The sequence below is a fragment of the Cygnus atratus genome, chromosome 1 (genome assembly GCF_013377495.2).
Source record: "Cygnus atratus isolate AKBS03 ecotype Queensland, Australia chromosome 1, CAtr_DNAZoo_HiC_assembly, whole genome shotgun sequence".
NCBI lineage: Eukaryota > Metazoa > Chordata > Aves > Anseriformes > Anatidae > Cygnus > Cygnus atratus.
The window spans coordinates 75,843,327-75,861,689 of NC_066362.1; the positions used below are offsets into that span (position 1 = coordinate 75,843,327).

Genomic DNA, 18,363 nt, shown 5'->3' on the forward strand with positions numbered 1-18,363 from the left:
GGTTTTTTTAAACAACCTTCATAGAAAGCCAGGCTTCAAACCTCATCTATATTTACTACAGGAAAAGGTGGCATGTTATCTTCATAGATTATGTGAATGACATATTTTATGTCACCCAGCTTGTTCTCCTAACGTAGACCACAAGATCTTCAAATAGTTTCTGTCTGGGAACCCACCCAGTCATGATTTAGTAACTGTGAGCAACAGAGAATCTATCACACCTCTTCGTAAGATGTTCCAATAGTTAAATGCATTTACTCTTGAAGGAAGGAGGATGGGGGGGACTGGGGGATGGGGAGGACGGACAATAGTAACCCACAAATGGAAAAAATCAGTCCTTTCTACCTCTTTTGTAGCTTCTCACCATTGCATCTTACACCTTTATCTTGTAGGCTGAAGTCATCCGTTATCAGATTTCTCATGCAGATAGTCAGAAACAGAGTTCATGTAGTTCATGTTTAGACTGATAAGCTCAGTAGATTGAAAGCCTTGTATTTCTGATGAGAAGGCATGTTTTATTTTCTAATCACTCTTGTGGAGCTTCTCCAAACCTAATCCAATTTGTCAGCATTCTTCTTTTGATGCAGTATTCCTACAGTAACATGCCTCTGCATGTAGAGAAGTAAGATAGTTTCACGAATCCTTCTCAATAGCTCTGGCTGTAATTGCCAGAATCATGTGATTTTGGGAGATACCATTCTGCTGATTTTTGTCCAAGGACTTCAGCTCTTCCTTAGAGTCATATCCTCCTAGAGTAGAGTCTTACATTTTATGATGCTCTTTATTCTATTGTCACTATATTTGTAACTAGACATAAAAAGATCCGGACGTTGTGAGACTCATATTGTTTACTTTTACTCAGTTTAATGTATGATGCCTAAACTGTTTATCAGTGACCTGACCTCATCCCATTTTCTTTTTGTGTCCTTTGAAAAAGCTTTTAAGGATTATATTCTATATTCTTCCATTTGATTCAAAAATAAAAATAAAAATCAGGCAGACAATAAATATTTTCTGAGTTGCCCATTAGAAGTCCGTGCACTCATTTATGTTTTCCTGTTTTAAGTTGCAAATTGAATTCTGTCATAGCTGTTAATGCATTTAATAAGTATCACTGTGGGGCTATAGCACTGTAGTTTTTCAATCAGAAATTTGGCCTTACAGGATTGTGTCACACCAGCACTTTATCAGACTTCACCAGAGTGATATTTTCACCATGAGCAAAACCAGAGAAGATAATCAACAGAAGTTGGAGAAGGTCTATTTCTCTTAAACCCGTACTGAGGCAATTATTATGACATGATGCCAATATTATAACTACTGCTGATTTATAGTACCTTCCTTTAATTATGTGTTAATGGAGCTCAAAATCATCCATTCCTTTGTTCTGTCCAGAACTGATACCAAACTCACAGCTTATATTTTACCTAGGTCATTCCGATTACGTTTTCTAAGAGTGTCATTGCATGCTAGATTTCTCTTAGTTCTCTGGGATTTTGTTTCTGTTCCAAACCTACTGAAAACCTGTATTAGTAGACTAGAGGTCACAAACAGCTCCTCTGTAATATTTGACTACAAGTTATTGAAATCTGAAGATTTAATGTGCCTAACATTCATGCATCCACCTGGATTAATACGGGAATATAGTCACATCATCCACTGTGTAAGAGAAATATTTGTTGGACATGACTGCCTTTTCTGTGTTGTCACTGATTTGAACATTTCCACCTCATCATTTTAATGTAAGTGAAAACCAGAAGAGATCCCCAGACCTATAGACCATAGATCTCCCCAGACCTATAGAGATCACAGACTATAAAGTATCATTCAAATTCCTTATGCAGTCTGCAAGTTGTATGAGGCAGGACAAATAATTCTGGCACTGTTATACAGGGGGCTGTATAAAGTTTAAAGACCAACTAGTATAATGAAATATGGACTGAGAAAAACTTGATTTGTGTCTACGTGTTCCTATTGGAATAATTTTTCCTTATTGGAAACTTTTGTTTGTCAATCCCTAGCTATTTTAAACTGCAACAATAACCAGTTGTTGCTTTCTTGTGTCCTCAGTCTTTATCCTAGCTTTTGTTAGAGACAATGCAGTGGTATTCATGTGTAACAATAAGACTGTTATGTTTCATTGTGTTTTTTTCAGGGCTATACAATGTTCTAGCCATTATAGAAGGATTGCAGTCAGCTGAGTGATGTTTACATACCATTTCCATACCCTAATAAGAAGTATAAAGAAAAGTTTGTTGTAGCCAGCAGGAGAGAGATTCAGCTTGGAAGGCCAGGACTTCTGTTGTGTGAAGAAACATAGTCAAGGGAAGACAGCACTGTGCTGCCTAGTGTGCTTTTATTTTTGGCCTCTGCTTCAGTAATGTGAGCGTCAGTAATGGTTGCTGCAAACTGCTTATTCATACTACTGCTGCGCTCATTTACTTTTGGGCAATGTTAATTTTGTGGGTGTACTAAGTTAGGAAACTGTTTACAAGGACATCAGTGGCACGGCTGTCTCGCTTGCCCTGGCAGCAGTTTGTCTCATCCACATGATGGGGCAGTTCTTGACTGTGTTTTTTGGCATTTCCATAGAAGCATACCCAGGCACCCACACCAGCAGTATCAGCACTTGTTCTAGGAGCAGGGTCTTTTCAGCATTTTCTAGCATGGTGCCTCATTCCATCATGCACTGCGGGTGACTTGCATTTCTGATACATTGTGTAAGCATTTGTGCATTCCTCACCTCCAGTACATGCTGCTGCGCTGCAGAGAAGCAGTTCCGCTCTTTGTAGCGGCAGCTAAATTTCATAAGAAACATAATGACTTGGGGAAGTCACATGGCTGCCCAAGGTCATCACAAGGGAGCTGAAGATCCTAAGCTTGCAAATGTGGGGCCGAGACTGAGGGTGCATTTCTGACACAACTGTCAGGCAAAGCAGAGGTTCCATTCCTGCTTTTCAAATACAATGCCCTTGACTTTTGACAGGCTTGTGAGAACTGAAAGTGTTGTCTGGATTCATGGGAGGTTGAGAGACAAGGGGAGGGAGAGAGAGCAGTAATCCTAATAATGAAGACTTGCTCCTTGGAGCAAGAAATGAAGTCCATGTCTTAGTTTGGGTACGATCGGGGCAAGATTCCTCATTCCATAGCCAGCTGGAGAAATGTATTCTCATTACTGCTCCTCCTGTTGCCTTTGAAGGTAGCAAGGCAGGAAAAAAGATCTGAGATATGCCAACAGTTACTTTTTTCCAGGCAAAAAGACCCAAGCGCTAAATCATTCAGGTTATTAGTCAAATGCTATTCCATGGTCTTTAACATTCTTCCTGATAAAATAAAGGCTGTTTTGATTGAACAATAAAACTTGTGACCATGGGTGTTATTTTTAACAATGTATAGATGGTTTTTGGTGTTTCTTCCCATGACTGTACTGTGGCTGTTTATATAATTTACCATGGCTCTCTGTTAGTCAACAATAGACTGCATAGACTGCTGGTTTAGGATGTTGACTCAAGCTTAGTGGTTAATCAAACGGTATGGCAAATACCAGCCTTTCTTATTAAAAGCATGTCTCAATGCAGTGCCTATTTCTGGGTCCTGGTCCAGTGTTATGAAGAGTTTCTCCTCTGTGATCCTATTTGTGTGACACAGTTTCATGATTCTGTGATATATACACCTGAGAGAGTTTGAAAAGACTCTATCCCTGTTCTTAGTCTGTGTTCCTCGCTTCTTCAATTGTATGTTTGGCTTCTTTATTAGATGTGGGAAATGAGGTTCACTTTCCTGTAAGACACTGGAGTTTGGTCACAACTAGGGACAGGATGTTGAGCAGGAGAAGCTGGCACACTCAGAAATCTTGAAATTTCTTATGAGCTACCCTAGCGTATTTTGTCCATGCGTGCAGGGTTAGACCCCATTGCAAACTAGGCTGGGAAAGAATCTGTCTCCATGTGTGGTCCTCAGAGATTTCTGGTTCTTGGTCTTCCTCTGTAATGTAGACCACAGCTGGCTTAAGCTTACCTGAAAAATTCACCTAATAAATTCCTTGGCACTGCAGATGTGTAGGTGATACTTTTATTTTTCTTGCAGTTATTGTGTTTATGGCTTTTGATTTTTTTAATATGGGTCTTGCAATTTTCTTGGCTGATTGAGGGAACTTTGTATAGACTATTATCAAATGAAAACATCAGAATGTGAGAACTAGGAAAGAATGTTTCGCATTGTCAACCTACATATACAGAATACTGCATTCTGACACCTGTTTGAGGTGGACAAGCCCATTGTTTTTGAGGTACATGAAGCAATGAAACCATGGAGTGGCATGTGCCTGCCTTTGGAAATACTGCTAAGTTGACAGAGATGTGTGTGGATAGTATTTTCTGAGGTATTTCTGGGACTTACTTCCTCACTGCTTGGTGTCTGTGGTGATCATGGTGATGAATTGATGGAAAAGTTGATGGTCACACTAACATGCATGTGCTGATGAGCTGGTAAATACTGAGAATGCTTCTGGTGCACATATTTTTAAGACCTGTTTTTCATTAAAAACAGTAGGTGAGTAAATGTAAGGAAGAAGTAGTCTCATTTTGCTGCTAACTGTTGAAATGAATGATTTTTCTCCTTCTGTGTTAATCATCAGAGGCCTTGCCATACTTTTTTCTTAATAAAATCTTAGGTTACGCATACACCTACAGTCACTGTCACCTGCTGACTCTATAAAGCTGAGTGTTGACTGCAGGTGTTCCCAGGAGACCAAAGGCAAAACGAAAATGCCAAGTAATTGGTACCCCCACTCTTAATTCAGTGTGTCTTGTGTTGCAGAACATATGCAAAATGAAAGGGAAGATCTTCAGAGAGCTGCATGCAAATATTAACTGGTTGTGGTTTTGGAAGTAAAGGAACAAGGAGATACAGAGAGTGCTTTTTAAGCTCTTCTATCAAATGTCATATCTCTGTTTTAATATTTCATGTGATGTGGCTTCTTTCAGATGATCAGATGGATTATATGAGATCAGAGAAAAGGGAATGATATTACTCAGATGCAGAAAACAGAAAGAAAGTACTGCCATGGCAGGGGAGGGCACAGACTACAGAGCATTAGTACTTTGTAAAACGTGTTTCAAAATCTACATATTCCAGATATCCAGTAAAAAATATTGAGGTAGAAGTATTTGATTTATAATCAATAAGTTTAAAATAAACTTCAAAGAAAGCTTGTACAACAGTATTTTAGAATTCTTGCAATGAAATTTGTTAGATAAGACCATTAGATGCTTGTTTTCTGGACAGCTTTACCATTTGTATGCTTACTAATTATAAAGGAAAGAATAAATTATGTATCAATGTTAAACGACTTGCTTTTCAAACAAAGGAAACTGGCCACTACTGTAGTTTCTTGTGCTATTTTTATCTTTCTCTTACAGGGCAACAATTTAAGGAAAATACTCCTATATCGCTACTTCAAAGGAGAATATGGAAGTGGTATGAATGGGCCTCTGTCTGCCAGCTACAGCAAAACTGCACAAGTGGGAGGTAAATCAACACACATCATTTAAGAGAAACAAAACTAGCAGCACCATTTCTCCTAAAAGGCACATTGGAAGTGCTCCAGGGGATTTAGTTGGTATATAAATCAAACAATTCTGTAGCCAGTTAGAAGAGAGGTGGTATCAGACTTTTCCTGTTTTTAAGTTGTATGCACCTGTCTCAGATGGCTGATGTGCATTTGGCAGCACTGAAGTAGGAACTACCCCCCTCCCCCCCCCAATCAATCATTCAATTCAATTCTAATTGGTAACACCATTTGCTAGTAAATTCACATCCAGGAAACCAGCAAAGCATGCAACATTTGTACAAAGATACTGCTGTTTCTGGAAACCAAACAACTTTTTGAAATTCCAGATCCTTTATTGATATGTGAAAAAATAAGACATAAGGAAAAGCTTTTCAAAAAGATGTTGGTTAAGCAATGAAACAGATTTCCCAGAGAGGCTGTAGAACATCACTTTTTGGGCTTGCTCAAAACTTTACCGGACAAGACTCCGAGGAACCTGCTCTAACCATCATGAGCAGGAGGTTTGAGTAGATGACCTCTAGAAGTCCCTTATAAACTAATTTTTGCATGATTCTGTTATAGAAGCTGTTGGAGGTTACTGTAGGGGGCTTTCTAATAGTACCAAAAATAACATGTCATAGGAAATAAGGTAGACTAAGGTGTGGAGTTGCATCATAGTAAAGCTTACCATTGCATTTTCAGCATATGTTAAAGGCACATCCAGATTTGTGGGCATTTCCAAATGATCAGCTGATCAGAGATCAGTGACTGTTTCAGTGTTAACACTGTAGAAATGTTTACAGTCTGTCTATTTTGTACATCAAATATTTCCCTGGCAAACAGGAGAACAGAGTTAATATTTTTTTTACTTCTCTCTGTAAAAAGTGTATGTATATATATGTATGGTTTCATTACTAACGTCTGATATATTTTGTTGGTTCTACTTTGTTTAAAACAGTACCGTATTTTTCCTCATGTAGTAGATGCAGTTACATTTGTTTAAATGTGTGTATAGCAGGAAAGATGATCTGTAATAATAAAAGATGGTTAATTTAATGAGTTAATACAGTTCAACAAAATCCCTTAAAATCACACCTTAAATTAAATTGGATTAACTCAAGTCTCAGTTCTTAAAGAACATCGTGATGTTGCTGGTCTAGGAATTAGATTGACAAAAACATTTAGCTAGAAGGTCATACCGATAACTAGAGTGGATTTACTGGTATGCAATCCTTGTATATATTGGACCTGTGATTGAAAAGCAGATTTAAAAGTGTTTTTAGACCACTGATCAGACACATTTTTGTGTATGCAACAGTGGAATTAAAAAGGGGGGTTCTATGGACAAAGCAGTGTTGTTTCCAACTTTATTTCAGACTTTATTGTCTGAATATTAGAACAGTGGTTTGGGGTTTTGTTTTATTCCTTATTCTTGGAGCTGAACATTGTACTTTCACTCAAAAATCTTGTCTGTATCAAGGGGAATTTTGCCCCAAACAGAATTTCAAGATTAAATGTATTACATTGCTACTGTATGCATAAGGCAATTTTTACTAATAGATTTGCTTCCATATATACACATGAAACAAACATGAATAGTATTTATTTGTCTGATTTGCAGGTGGATTTGCGGGACAAGACTCAGACAAGTCTGGGGTATCCATGTTTGATATTCAGTGCCTTCTGGATAAAGAAGGTGCATCAGAACTAGTCATAGATGTTATAGTAAACACCAAAAATGACAGAATTTTCTCAGAAGGCATTTTGCTTGGTATTGCATTGCTTGAAGGTGGAAACACACAAACACAGGTACTTGTTTCATTTACTTATTCACATATTGCTTTTCAAATGCATGTAGTCTGGAGACAAATAAAAAGAACATTTTTGCAGTGAGTTCTGTAGGAATTTTATCACTATAAAATGTATTCCTAAAATGCAAATGTAAATAAGCCCTGTTATTATACAGTATCTCATACTGTAGACTCTTCAATAGAAGAAAGCATTTTTTGACTGTCTGGTCTTTGCCATATGAGCATTATATCCAGATATTTCAAGGTTCATATTGTAAATTTAATAATTACAATACTTTCAGGTTTATAATAGCAAAAAAAAAATAATAAAATAAAAATCTTGAAACATTTGAGGCGTTTTTTCAAAATCTCTGGAGAGAAAAATTGGCCATTTGGCCAATTGGCCTATGGAATATCCCATTCCATAGGAAATATCAGCTTTAAACTATGGATTTTAGTTTTTGTGAATATCACTCTCACACAACTTTAGCCAAATAAGATGACTGTTTATTCTTACTCTATCTATGATCAGCAGAGATACCATAAGAGAGGAGAGATGGCATAAATCTCTCCCTGCATTTCCACATATCTCATCATTGCCTGTGAAGGGAACCTAAGTAACCAACTTATACCTCATTTCAAGACTATGAAAGTTAAATGAGAGGAATCCCATCCTATATCTCTATTCTGTAAAAAAAAAAAATGCAATCTGTCACCCTTACAGAGTGTCCAGAAAGTGTTAAAGTGAGTTGTTGTTGCAGCTTTCTAAAATGAATTGTTAGGGAATTGTAAAAGGACTTCACATGTGAGACAGAGGTTTGTAAACTGCTGGAAACGGTACTCAGCCTGCTTGACAGTAATACTAAGGGATGGGACTTAAAAACCTAAGATATTAATTCCAGTTCTGTGACTGTGAAGAACTAAGAATGTGTACAGGCTAAGCTGTAACATTAGATGTAGATGTAGATGTTTCATGGTTCCCCTTGTAGTTACATAATATCAAATACTTTCACTATTATTTATAAATGGAATATTGTAACTCCAGAATGCCTGGAGAAATGGAGAGTGTCATGAAGTAATTTAATTTCCGAGTGTAATATTGTGACATTTGAAAGATTGCAAATAACACTGTTCACCATTTTAGCTAAATGTAAAAATATTATGATCAATATTCGTTACCAGCCCTGCATATCACTTTGTGAAAGAACTGGTCATGCAGTGGCCACCATTTTTTCTGTGTAAGTGAAGTAATGATTCATTATACGTTTCACAAAAATAGTGTATTTTGTTTTTTTTTTTCTTAGAAGAATGATAGCTTGAGTGTCTTTTTTTCTTTTCTTTTTTTTTTCCTTCAGTATTCAACTTATCAGCAACTGAAGGAGCAAAAAAAGTCAGAAAAATTCTTTAAAGTCCTGTATGACCGCATGAAAGCTGCTCAGCAAGAGATACGATCAACAGTGACAGTGAACACTATCGATTTGGGGAGCAAGAAGAAAGATGATGATAGTGACCTAACCATATCTGTTCCCAAAAAGAGAGGTAAGGAGGCACCCATGTAAAAGAGGGAAGAGGGTAGTGCGTTACATTCAAGCTGCATGTATTGCACCACTGATAATATCCTGCAATGATCAAGAAGATTTAACAGTAATCATTACTAATTTGCCTCATTTGCCTGTTTTTCTCTAAATTGCAGCCCATATCTTAAGCTGGTTACATGGAATTATCATTGATGAAGTCAGTGAAACGATGCCGATTTACACCAGTAGAAGATATAGACCCAAATTTTTAGAGAAGCAGAAGTAGAGGCTGCTGCTAATGGGGCTATTTCACAAGAGCAAGCACAGGAACTGATTTCTCACCCTGTGGTCTTTCCATTGTTCTCATCATTTATTGTATATGGAAGAGAAATAGTAGGGCTTTTTGTTTTAATGTCCTACTTAATTCTGGTTTGTGGTTTATTTGGAACATGCTATCCCTGCATGAATGTTGCTTTGATATTCTTTGTAAGTTGCCTAGAGGTCTTCAAAAAGTTAGGCACCAAAAAAGAAAAAGTCGCATTCATTATTATTTTTTTTCTTTGTTCTGTTTAATAAAACAAGGGAAAACAGCTTCAAAAATTAAGGAAAACTATCTTCTTTTCAGTGAAGGATTCAACACTGCATCTGAAAGAGGGTATGAAAGGTCAGCTAACAGAAGCATCTTCTGCAACATCCAAGGCTTACTCTGTATATCGAAGAGAAATGGACCCAGAAATAGATCTTATGGGCTCAGGAACAGATGCTGCAAATGCAGAAGAGAAGTCCACAGAAGAAGCAATAATGAGTCCTGCTATTGCAATCATGCAGCCAATATTGAGATTTCTTCAGCTGCTGTGTGAGAACCACAACCGAGAGCTCCAGGTAAACTGTTTCCGAGCAGAGTTGCAAAAGAAGTATTGCAGGAGCTGGAACTTCATGAAGGAAGGAAAACATGCCTGTGCCTGGCTCCTATTACAGAATAAGGGTGTCTAAAATATTCTTGTTCTTTTGGCCTAAGGGATAAAATAACCCTTTTCAAGAACTGTTTGCATGTTCAGTTTAAGCGCATGTTTACGCCCTCAGAGTGGCTTGGGGACCTTAACATAGCCACATGGAATTGAGAGGTTTCAAAAAGTTCCTGTTAATATGGTTTCTCTGCACAAATGGTGGGTCACTTACCACAGGCTTGAAGATTCCAGGAAGTTTCTGGACAAAGTTTGGGTACTGTTCTTTTCCCTAGATATTATGATTAAAGGCTGCAAGATGCAACATGAGTCCCTGCTATCAGTTCCTCTGGTAAAAATTACTGTCCCCATAGCAACTTTTGCAAAATGAATTTTCTCTAAATATGCCTCGGTGTAGTGTCCAGTAGCCTCCCTGAAAGTAGTGCTGGGGATGCCTTGAACTAAACTACTGTTCTTCACTGACACTGCTATGGAGCAGTCTGAATGTGCTGCTCTACCTGCCCAGCTATGGGGCAAGAACCTTCCAAACAAAGGATCATGATAAGCAGATGGATGGGGTCAGGTGTGCAGGATGTCTATAAGACAGGTGTTTGCAGATGTTTGCAAGGTTCATGTTTCTAAGTCCTCCTTTCTCTACTGACTTAATCAAATGATAGTTCTCAACTGCTGCACTAAAACGTAATATATTTTCTACAGTGTAGTGTACTTCAGTGCTAAGGCAGAGTAATCATGTGGTCATAAATTGTACCCTTCAGGAATTTCATGAAAAAGACTGTGTGTTTGATATGACTCTAACAATCTCTCTCTCCTTTTTTTTTTTTTTTTTACGATCCTTTTCTCCATCCACCAGAATTTTTTAAGACATCAGAACAATAAAACAAATTACAACCTTGTTTGTGAGACCCTTCAGTTTTTGGACTGTATCTGTGGAAGCACGACAGGTGGACTAGGCTTACTGGGGCTTTACATCAACGAGAGGAACGTGGCTCTTGTGAACCAGACATTGGAAAGCTTGACTGAATATTGCCAAGGTCCATGCCATGAAAATCAGGTAGGCCTTGAGTAACTGCTGGATGCAGAAGTGTCTACTTGAGTGTGTGGTATCTTTGTGCTTATCACAAACTCTTCAATGTTCTTAATAACAAGTTCACTTGCAATTACTGTGACTAAGCTGAACACATGTCAAACCTGCATAAGAACTGAGAAATTCTTTCAAGTCAGAACTAAAAATAGACTCTTCCTGTAGAATGTCAGCTTACATGTAGGGTTTCCAGTCCTTTTGGAGAGTTTTATGTCTTATGTCAGTGGGTCCATGGTTTAAATCTCACTTCATGAAACTTTGGATTTCAAGTCACAACTGTAGAAAGTACATTGCATATACAACTGTGATGGTTTTGTTTGTTTGTTTGTTTTTTGTTTGGTTTTTGTTCTGTTTTGTTTTTCCACTTTCATTCATTTTGCCTTTGGTTTTTATATCGGTTGCTAATATTTACTTTCCTGATTTAACCTAACTGCCACAGAGTTTAACTTACTGTTCTGCTATATTACCTATCAGCACCTTTAATTATGATATCAGTAGGAAAATGAATGAGGCTAAAGACCATGTTTCTAATGAAATATATAGTTCTGTGCCTTGCTTGATGCAGACTTTTTAACTGTGACTGTTGGTAGATGTCTCTACAGTGCTATGCTGAGGCAAGTAAAGAATGTACTTACATGCTGCTGTAATTGATCTGAAGAGAACAAAACTGTGGTAGAGTTGTCTGGATGAAATTTCAGAATTTTCACTATGGATTAGGAATGGAAAAATCAAAGTGGGCAAAAATACAAAGACAATCTATTCTTGGTAATAGAAATAGCTGAAGAAATACATACAGTATTAATGCTCATTCATTAACATGCACAATGAAGTGCAAAGTGTTTTTATCACTGTTGCTGGTAATCAACTGCCTTTACTTAAAACTTTAAAAACAAGCAAACAAAGTATTTTGGTGGGCTAAATTTTAAACAGTCATATTTGATCCAGTAATGAATGGGGAAAAAACATTTGTAAAAAAGAGTAATTACAGGACTAGAAATGAGGAAAATCTGTTCTCAAGTTAACTTGTTCTCTAACTTTACAGAGGAACACTGATAATGGAAGAGAGTGATTAGACTTATTATTTAGACTTACCTGCTGCTGGGAAGTCACTCAGGATTACAGTTATGCTTGTGTACACCAACTGCAAATCTCATTCAGTGCATTTCAGAGGCAAATGCTCCACACTGTCATTTTCGTCTGATTTTTTGTTGTTGTTGTTTTGGTTTTTTTTCATCTCTCTGTCTTTCTGGAAAACTTCTGCTTTCCTATTGTCCTGTAAACCTGTTAGAAAAAAAATACCATACGCTTATACAGCTGACATTTATTTATGTGGCTTAGAAGGTCCAGAACTCCAGCTGTAAAAGCACTGGGGAAGTACAGTTGATCATATTTACAGTTTTGATTTCTGTGTGCAGAAATGTCCTTGTGTGCAGCATATGTCCAAATGTGTGTAGATGACCTTAATCTTTGCAAACACGTTATGCTATAAGACAGTGATATTAATGCTGGTTGCTGAATGCAAATTTAGAATTTGAGTGTGCAAATTTGATTCAAGTGTGTCTTTTATGTTCGTGTGTGTGTGTCCAGCCAAATCTGTTAGTGCCCCTGTGGGTTGCTGTCTCTAACTTGTACCACTTGGTGCCTAATCCTGCATGACTCACTGCAAGCAAATTTTAGCTTGCACCACTTTTTCCCCAGTTGTATACCTCACTATTGGCAGTGTTGGGATTAGTTCTGTACACCAAGTCTTCCTCAGCACAACTTGTGGCACGTTTTCAGGCTGCTCTGCTTTGGCTGGAAGGTTCATTGCAATCACAGGGTCATTCAAGTTTTGCACCCTTGCTTTGGAGATTTGCTGATGTGCATATTCTCTCTCTCTCCCCTCCTCACCCCTTTTTTTCTCTCCCTGTCTCCCTCCCTCCTCTCTCTATGACTCTGTTCTTTTCTCTTATTTTAGACCTGCATAGCCACCCATGAATCTAATGGGATTGATATTATAATTGCACTCATCTTGAATGACATAAACCCTCTTGGCAAATACTGCATGGACTTGGTGCTTCAGCTAAAGGTACAGTAAATGTAAATTTGTTTATTTAAATTTGAGTAATAAAAGAAGACATACCTATGCAAGAGCTCTAGGTGACCTGACATTTACTTAGTCTTACCATAGCATGATACACTCAGCAGCCCTGGAAAACAAGTGGTGCAAATGAATTCAAATCAGCTTAATCCACTTCAGTCCTTCTACAATAGGACTTTTGACCAACTGTTGTGTTTGGGAGTATACCCTCAGCTTTTTTGAAAGAATCCTATCAAATAGACATGATGTAGCTAGCATGAAGAGTCCACATGTTGGGCACAAAATCTCATTGGATTGATAAACAGGTATACTGTTAAGGCAATGTAACATCAGACATTCTCTGTATATACTGAATTCTGTGATTCTGTGTACTTACAAAAAATATTTGAGAAAGAGATGTTGTGAAAAAGAATAATATATCAGATGACCTGTAATTAAGATGTCAAATGAAGTTGACAATGTGGTTAAATTAAATTATATTTTATTTCCCTTCTCAGTGTCCTCTGAGGGAATGGTGAAGTGTAGAGTGGGAGTGCTTGAATTTTGTTTTGTATTCTCTTGAGAATTGGATAGGTCCATAGATAAGTTTCTCTGGTCTGTGTGCCACCACATGCAGAGGGAAATTTTGCAGCTATACTGTCTGCCAAGTAGGGTAGAATATGTCCAGAAAGAGCCCTAGATTATTGTCTTTTCTTGTCTTCTGAATGAAGTATTTCCATTGCAAAAGGTCTGTTTCCTCCCCAAAACCAGCAACTACTTTGTGGTAGCTGCATTGCATCATATTGGCAACATTATGGATGTCTAATAAGATAATTAATATAGCTATGTATCATGTACAATGAAACATTGAATCAACAATGTTTTACACATGATTTTAATAACTGTAATTACATGTTTGAATGGCAGTATAATTCAGGTCCCGATCAAGCAAAACACTTAAGCAGACATTTAACTTTGAACTCAGAGATAGTTCTTTTGAAGTCCAAATTTCAGTCTCTGTAAAGACCTAGTTATGTTCACTCCAGTGCCATTTTGATTTGCCGTTACCATAAAACTCGAAAATGTTTGTAAAACATCTTTTCTATCTAATTCACAAGACTGGAGTTTATTGGCATTGTTACAATGACCAGTTTGGCCATTTTCATGGGACACTATGTATGGCCTCACTTACTTAAATAGCAGAAGTTGTAGTGAATGATATCAAAGGGTCAAATTGCGGAACTGATTATGGTGTTACGAAATCAGTGTCATTTAGGTTAGAAGGGACATCTGGAGGTCACATAGTCCAACACCTCCACTCAAGCAAGGTCAGCTAGAGCAGGTGACCAGTTGGGTTTTATTAACTCCAAGGACAGAGATGCCACAACCCATCTGGGCAAACTTCCAGTGTTTGACCAACTTCAAAGTAAAAAAGTGTTTTCTTGTGTTCAGATGGAATTTCATTTATGTTTTAATTTGTGTCCATTACCTCTTGTCCTGTCACTGAGCACTACTGAGAAGAGCCTGGCTCCCTCTTCATTCTCTTCCATCAGGTATTTTTACTTGGTAACACTTTATACTGACAAGATTCCCCTGAGCCCTCTCTTTTCCAGGCTGAACAGTCCCAGCTCTCTTCAGCCACTCCTAATGGAAAATTCATTTAACAGAGCAGCTCTTTGCTGGACTTGTTCTAGTAAGTCCATATTGTTTGTGTATTATGGAGTCCAGAACTGGATACAGTACTGAGCTAGATGTGATGTCAAGAATTAGATGCAAATTAGGAAGTTACTGTTTTTTTTTGTTTGTTTGTTTTTTTTGTGAGTGACACTACATCCAAGTAATACAGCACTGAGTTTACCAGGTAATGTTTAGCATTGGCAGTCTGTCAGTGCTTATAGACAACTCAGAAGTTGTAGATTTTGCAGTGAAAATACAAAATTTCAAATATATGGTCTCACACACTTACGCATACAAACACATTTAGATGCTTTTCTCAGGGAACACTACATACCCCTTCAACCAGAGCAAAGACCATGCAGAATTATATTTTCGCATACCGTCTTAATTTGCCTTGTTTTGCTCATACTTTGTGATGTGGTATTTAATTACATCTTCATGGATTATATTTTCCATTGGACTCCTGAATCATTTGGTGAGCAGGATAGACAATGTTCATTGAGTGAACAGATGTCCAATGTTCTGTTCTGCCTTTTGTTATTGTGAGTATGAACCTCCCAGCCTTTCTTACTGACTAGTATTTAAGACCTGGTACAGCGTATGACCTCAATATCTGCCACTCTGAATAGTGGCAGGATGAAGAGACATTGTCAGTCTAGTAGCCCATGCAATTCCCTGGAAAAGGGTGGGGAGACTAATAAATGTCTTTTTGGCTTTTCTTGTAATACTCAGTAAGATGAAATGGGAACCCAGGAAAAGAAAAATGAAGGCCAGAAGTATTTGGGATATCCATTTTGTAGCAACTGGGGACTGGTTCTTCATAGTACTAATATGTTCTGAAGAACTTTATATTCTGTTTTCAAAGTATTGGACCTCTTTTCACCACTGATATCTGGGAATAGACGCCAAGGTCTCATGGTCTCAAAGCATGCAGAAAATGAGAAATCAGTGGTTAAACAAGCATCTCAAAGTCAGGTGTAAGTGATCAGATAGAGAAGGGGAAGGAGAAAGAGACTTACGAGTCAGAAATTTCCTTCTTTGGGACAAAAATCTGGAGGATGTGCCTGCTTGCTGTACTTCTAGGCACACCACTTTTTCTGAGTCAGTAGCAAGAAGCTGGCTATTAATGATAGTAAGATCAACTCACCCTTTACCTTTCTTCACTTCATAGAAGCTGCAGTAGGATTCTCTCCACCCTTAGGATTGCCTGCACTGGGAATGGCTTCAAAGCCCTCCTCAGCCATGAGCAAATAGACTGAGGCTTCCTTCCACTTTTTCCCATTTTTTACTTCTCAAGCTTCCTGATAGCCTGTCTTGTCCCCTTCCCTTCTCATTCTGAGATCCTACCAATGCTGCCACAACTGACTTGGTCATTCACCATTGTAAGGGAACTCTGCAGCAGAATAGAAGCTTCCAGTTTTTCAGAACAGCACCCTGTTAGGAGTCTCTCACTTTCTGTCTTTTCCTTCCCCCTGATGCCATTCGATGTACACGTTCAAGTTTTGCTATGTAGGTTGCAAGGTGAAGAATCTGGCTGGACCTTTCCAGTGGAAAGTCCTGATTTGATTTCAGAAAGAAAAGGGTGGCTATGGAAAAATTCATATGGCATCCCATTATCCTTCAGCCAGTCCCAGTCTGATCTTCTCATCCGTTGTTCTTTGTCCTTATCTCATTTTTGTGTTTGCAGGCTTAGTCTTCTCTCTCCTGGCTTTTCACTCAACTCCCAGTCTCCTCTCCTAGAAGGTCCTAGTTCCCCAGTCGGGTATGAATCCTCATTCTATTCTTCCACTCTCCTTCCATCTTACCCTTTCTTCTGCTGCTGACTTTTAATCCTACGCTCCTCCAGTTCTTTATCCAGCTGTCTTAATATACTTGTATTGAGTTCTCCTCGTGCATTCTCATATCTTTTTCTCATTTTCACACATTATCTGAAATTCAGTACCAGATATTTCCTTTTGTGCTGCCTATGAGATACTCTAGACTTAATTCAGTTGCACACAGAAGTACTATTTGAATTGCCTGTGTGCATCTTGCCTGGCTTCCAAGTGCTGCTCCACGAAAGTATGGGTTTCTTATTTCAGAAACCCACCCAAAGCTAGGAGCTATGACATCAGACTTAGGAAATAGTTTCTAATTCTGTTGGTTCACTGGCTTCAGGTGTTTTCCTAGCCAGTCCTAACTTCATCCTTACTCCCTCTGTTCCATTTTGTGTTTTCCTCCAATAAACTTCTGTCCCTGTTCAGTCTCCCTTTTATCCAAGTTCTTCTTTCAACATCTTTCAAAGCAGGCAGTCCTTCCCACCACGTTCCATAAACCTAGGCAAGTACCTATGAGCAAACACAGACCCGAAACTGCTCAGAAGTATCTATTGTTCCCCATGCTGGAGCATACTATTAAGAAGTACCTTGTCAGGCTGGAGAAATAATCTGATAAGAACCTCATGAACTTGGAAAAAGGAAAACACAAAGTCCTGCATCTGGGATGGATTAACCCGTGCAGTAGTACAGGCAGGGGACTAAATGACTGAAAAGCAGCTTTGTAGAAAGAGATGGTTTTCCTGGTTGAGAAGTTAAACATGAGTCAGCAGTATACCCTTGCAGCAGAGAAACCCAACCACATCTTGGGCTGTATTTGCGAGAGTGCAGCCAGCAGGTTGAGGGAAGTGATCTTTCACTTTTGTTTGACACTAGACTGCATCTGAAGTACCTTGCCTATTTTGGAGCTCTGTGGTGTGGGAAAGGCATTGAGGTACTGGAGTGATTGCAGTGGAGTGCTGTTAAACTGATGTATGAGGTGAGAGGTTCAGCCTGCACAAGAGCTGGCTTCAAGGAGACCTCTTGATGCAACCACCACAGGAGTAGCACAGAAAAGGTAGAGCCAGACTTCTCTTGGAGATGCATAGTGGAAGGGTGAGGGACAATGAACGCAAGCTGGAGTATGGGAAATTCTAATTAGACACAAGAAAAAATTATTTTCTTGTGAAGGTCATCAAGCTGGGAACTGGTGCCCAGGAAGGGCACCAGTGAGGTCTCCTTCTTTGGAGGTGTTCAGACCTCAGCTTCACACAGCCCTGTGCAGGGGCTTTGAGCAAGGGCTGGGGCTGCTGAAAAGATCAATCCGGAGGTGAGCCTTGAACGCATGACTTTGTGGTCCAACCTGCCTGATTTTGTGATTCTTTGTCTAACAAAAAGAAAGCCTGTGGGCTTTTAGTTGTGAAACTCCAGAAGATTTCTACAGTGCAGTATTCAAATCATAATTTAAAAAATACTTACCAGTTGGATAAATTTGTCTGGGTTCCCTGGGGACTACAACTTGAATTATTATGTTATCTTGGCCTCTAGTGCCCCACATTTTTGGCTCTGCTATCAAAACTTGGAGATACAAAGACTGCTTAAAACAGAAGTTCCTTGAACATGCAGAAAATAACATATTATTTTTTTTGCCTCAGTCCCAAAAGCAGCTGAACCCTTTCCCTCTGAAATTGTCCTTGCTAATTAACTGAGGCACACCCTTGCTGAGAAATTTCAGTTTGAATTGCTAACATTTGGCAATAAGCAGCTGAGATCAACGTTGTATAATGGGTTTAGAGTTTTACTAGCTCCTGCCTGTACCATGGTACTGCAGTCTACGTGCATGTATTCAAACAGCTCAGTCTGCTGCCGGGAGTGATGAGGGGATGCTCCCCAATGGTACTTGCAACATGTGGACCAAGGCAAACACACT

General features: G+C 38.6%; 1 protein-coding gene across 1 annotated transcript in view; it reads left to right on the forward strand.

Annotated features, from left to right (window-relative positions):
* The window catches only part of ITPR2 (inositol 1,4,5-trisphosphate receptor type 2), a 268,862-nt gene that overhangs the window by 180,152 nt on the left and 70,347 nt on the right, over positions 1 to 18,363 (forward strand). Inside the window, 6 exon segments of the mRNA XM_035540839.2 lie at positions 5,421 to 5,529; positions 7,173 to 7,360; positions 8,697 to 8,880; positions 9,484 to 9,740; positions 10,674 to 10,874; positions 12,862 to 12,972. Of these exon segments, the coding sequence (XP_035396732.1) occupies positions 5,421 to 5,529; positions 7,173 to 7,360; positions 8,697 to 8,880; positions 9,484 to 9,740; positions 10,674 to 10,874; positions 12,862 to 12,972 (1,050 nt within the window).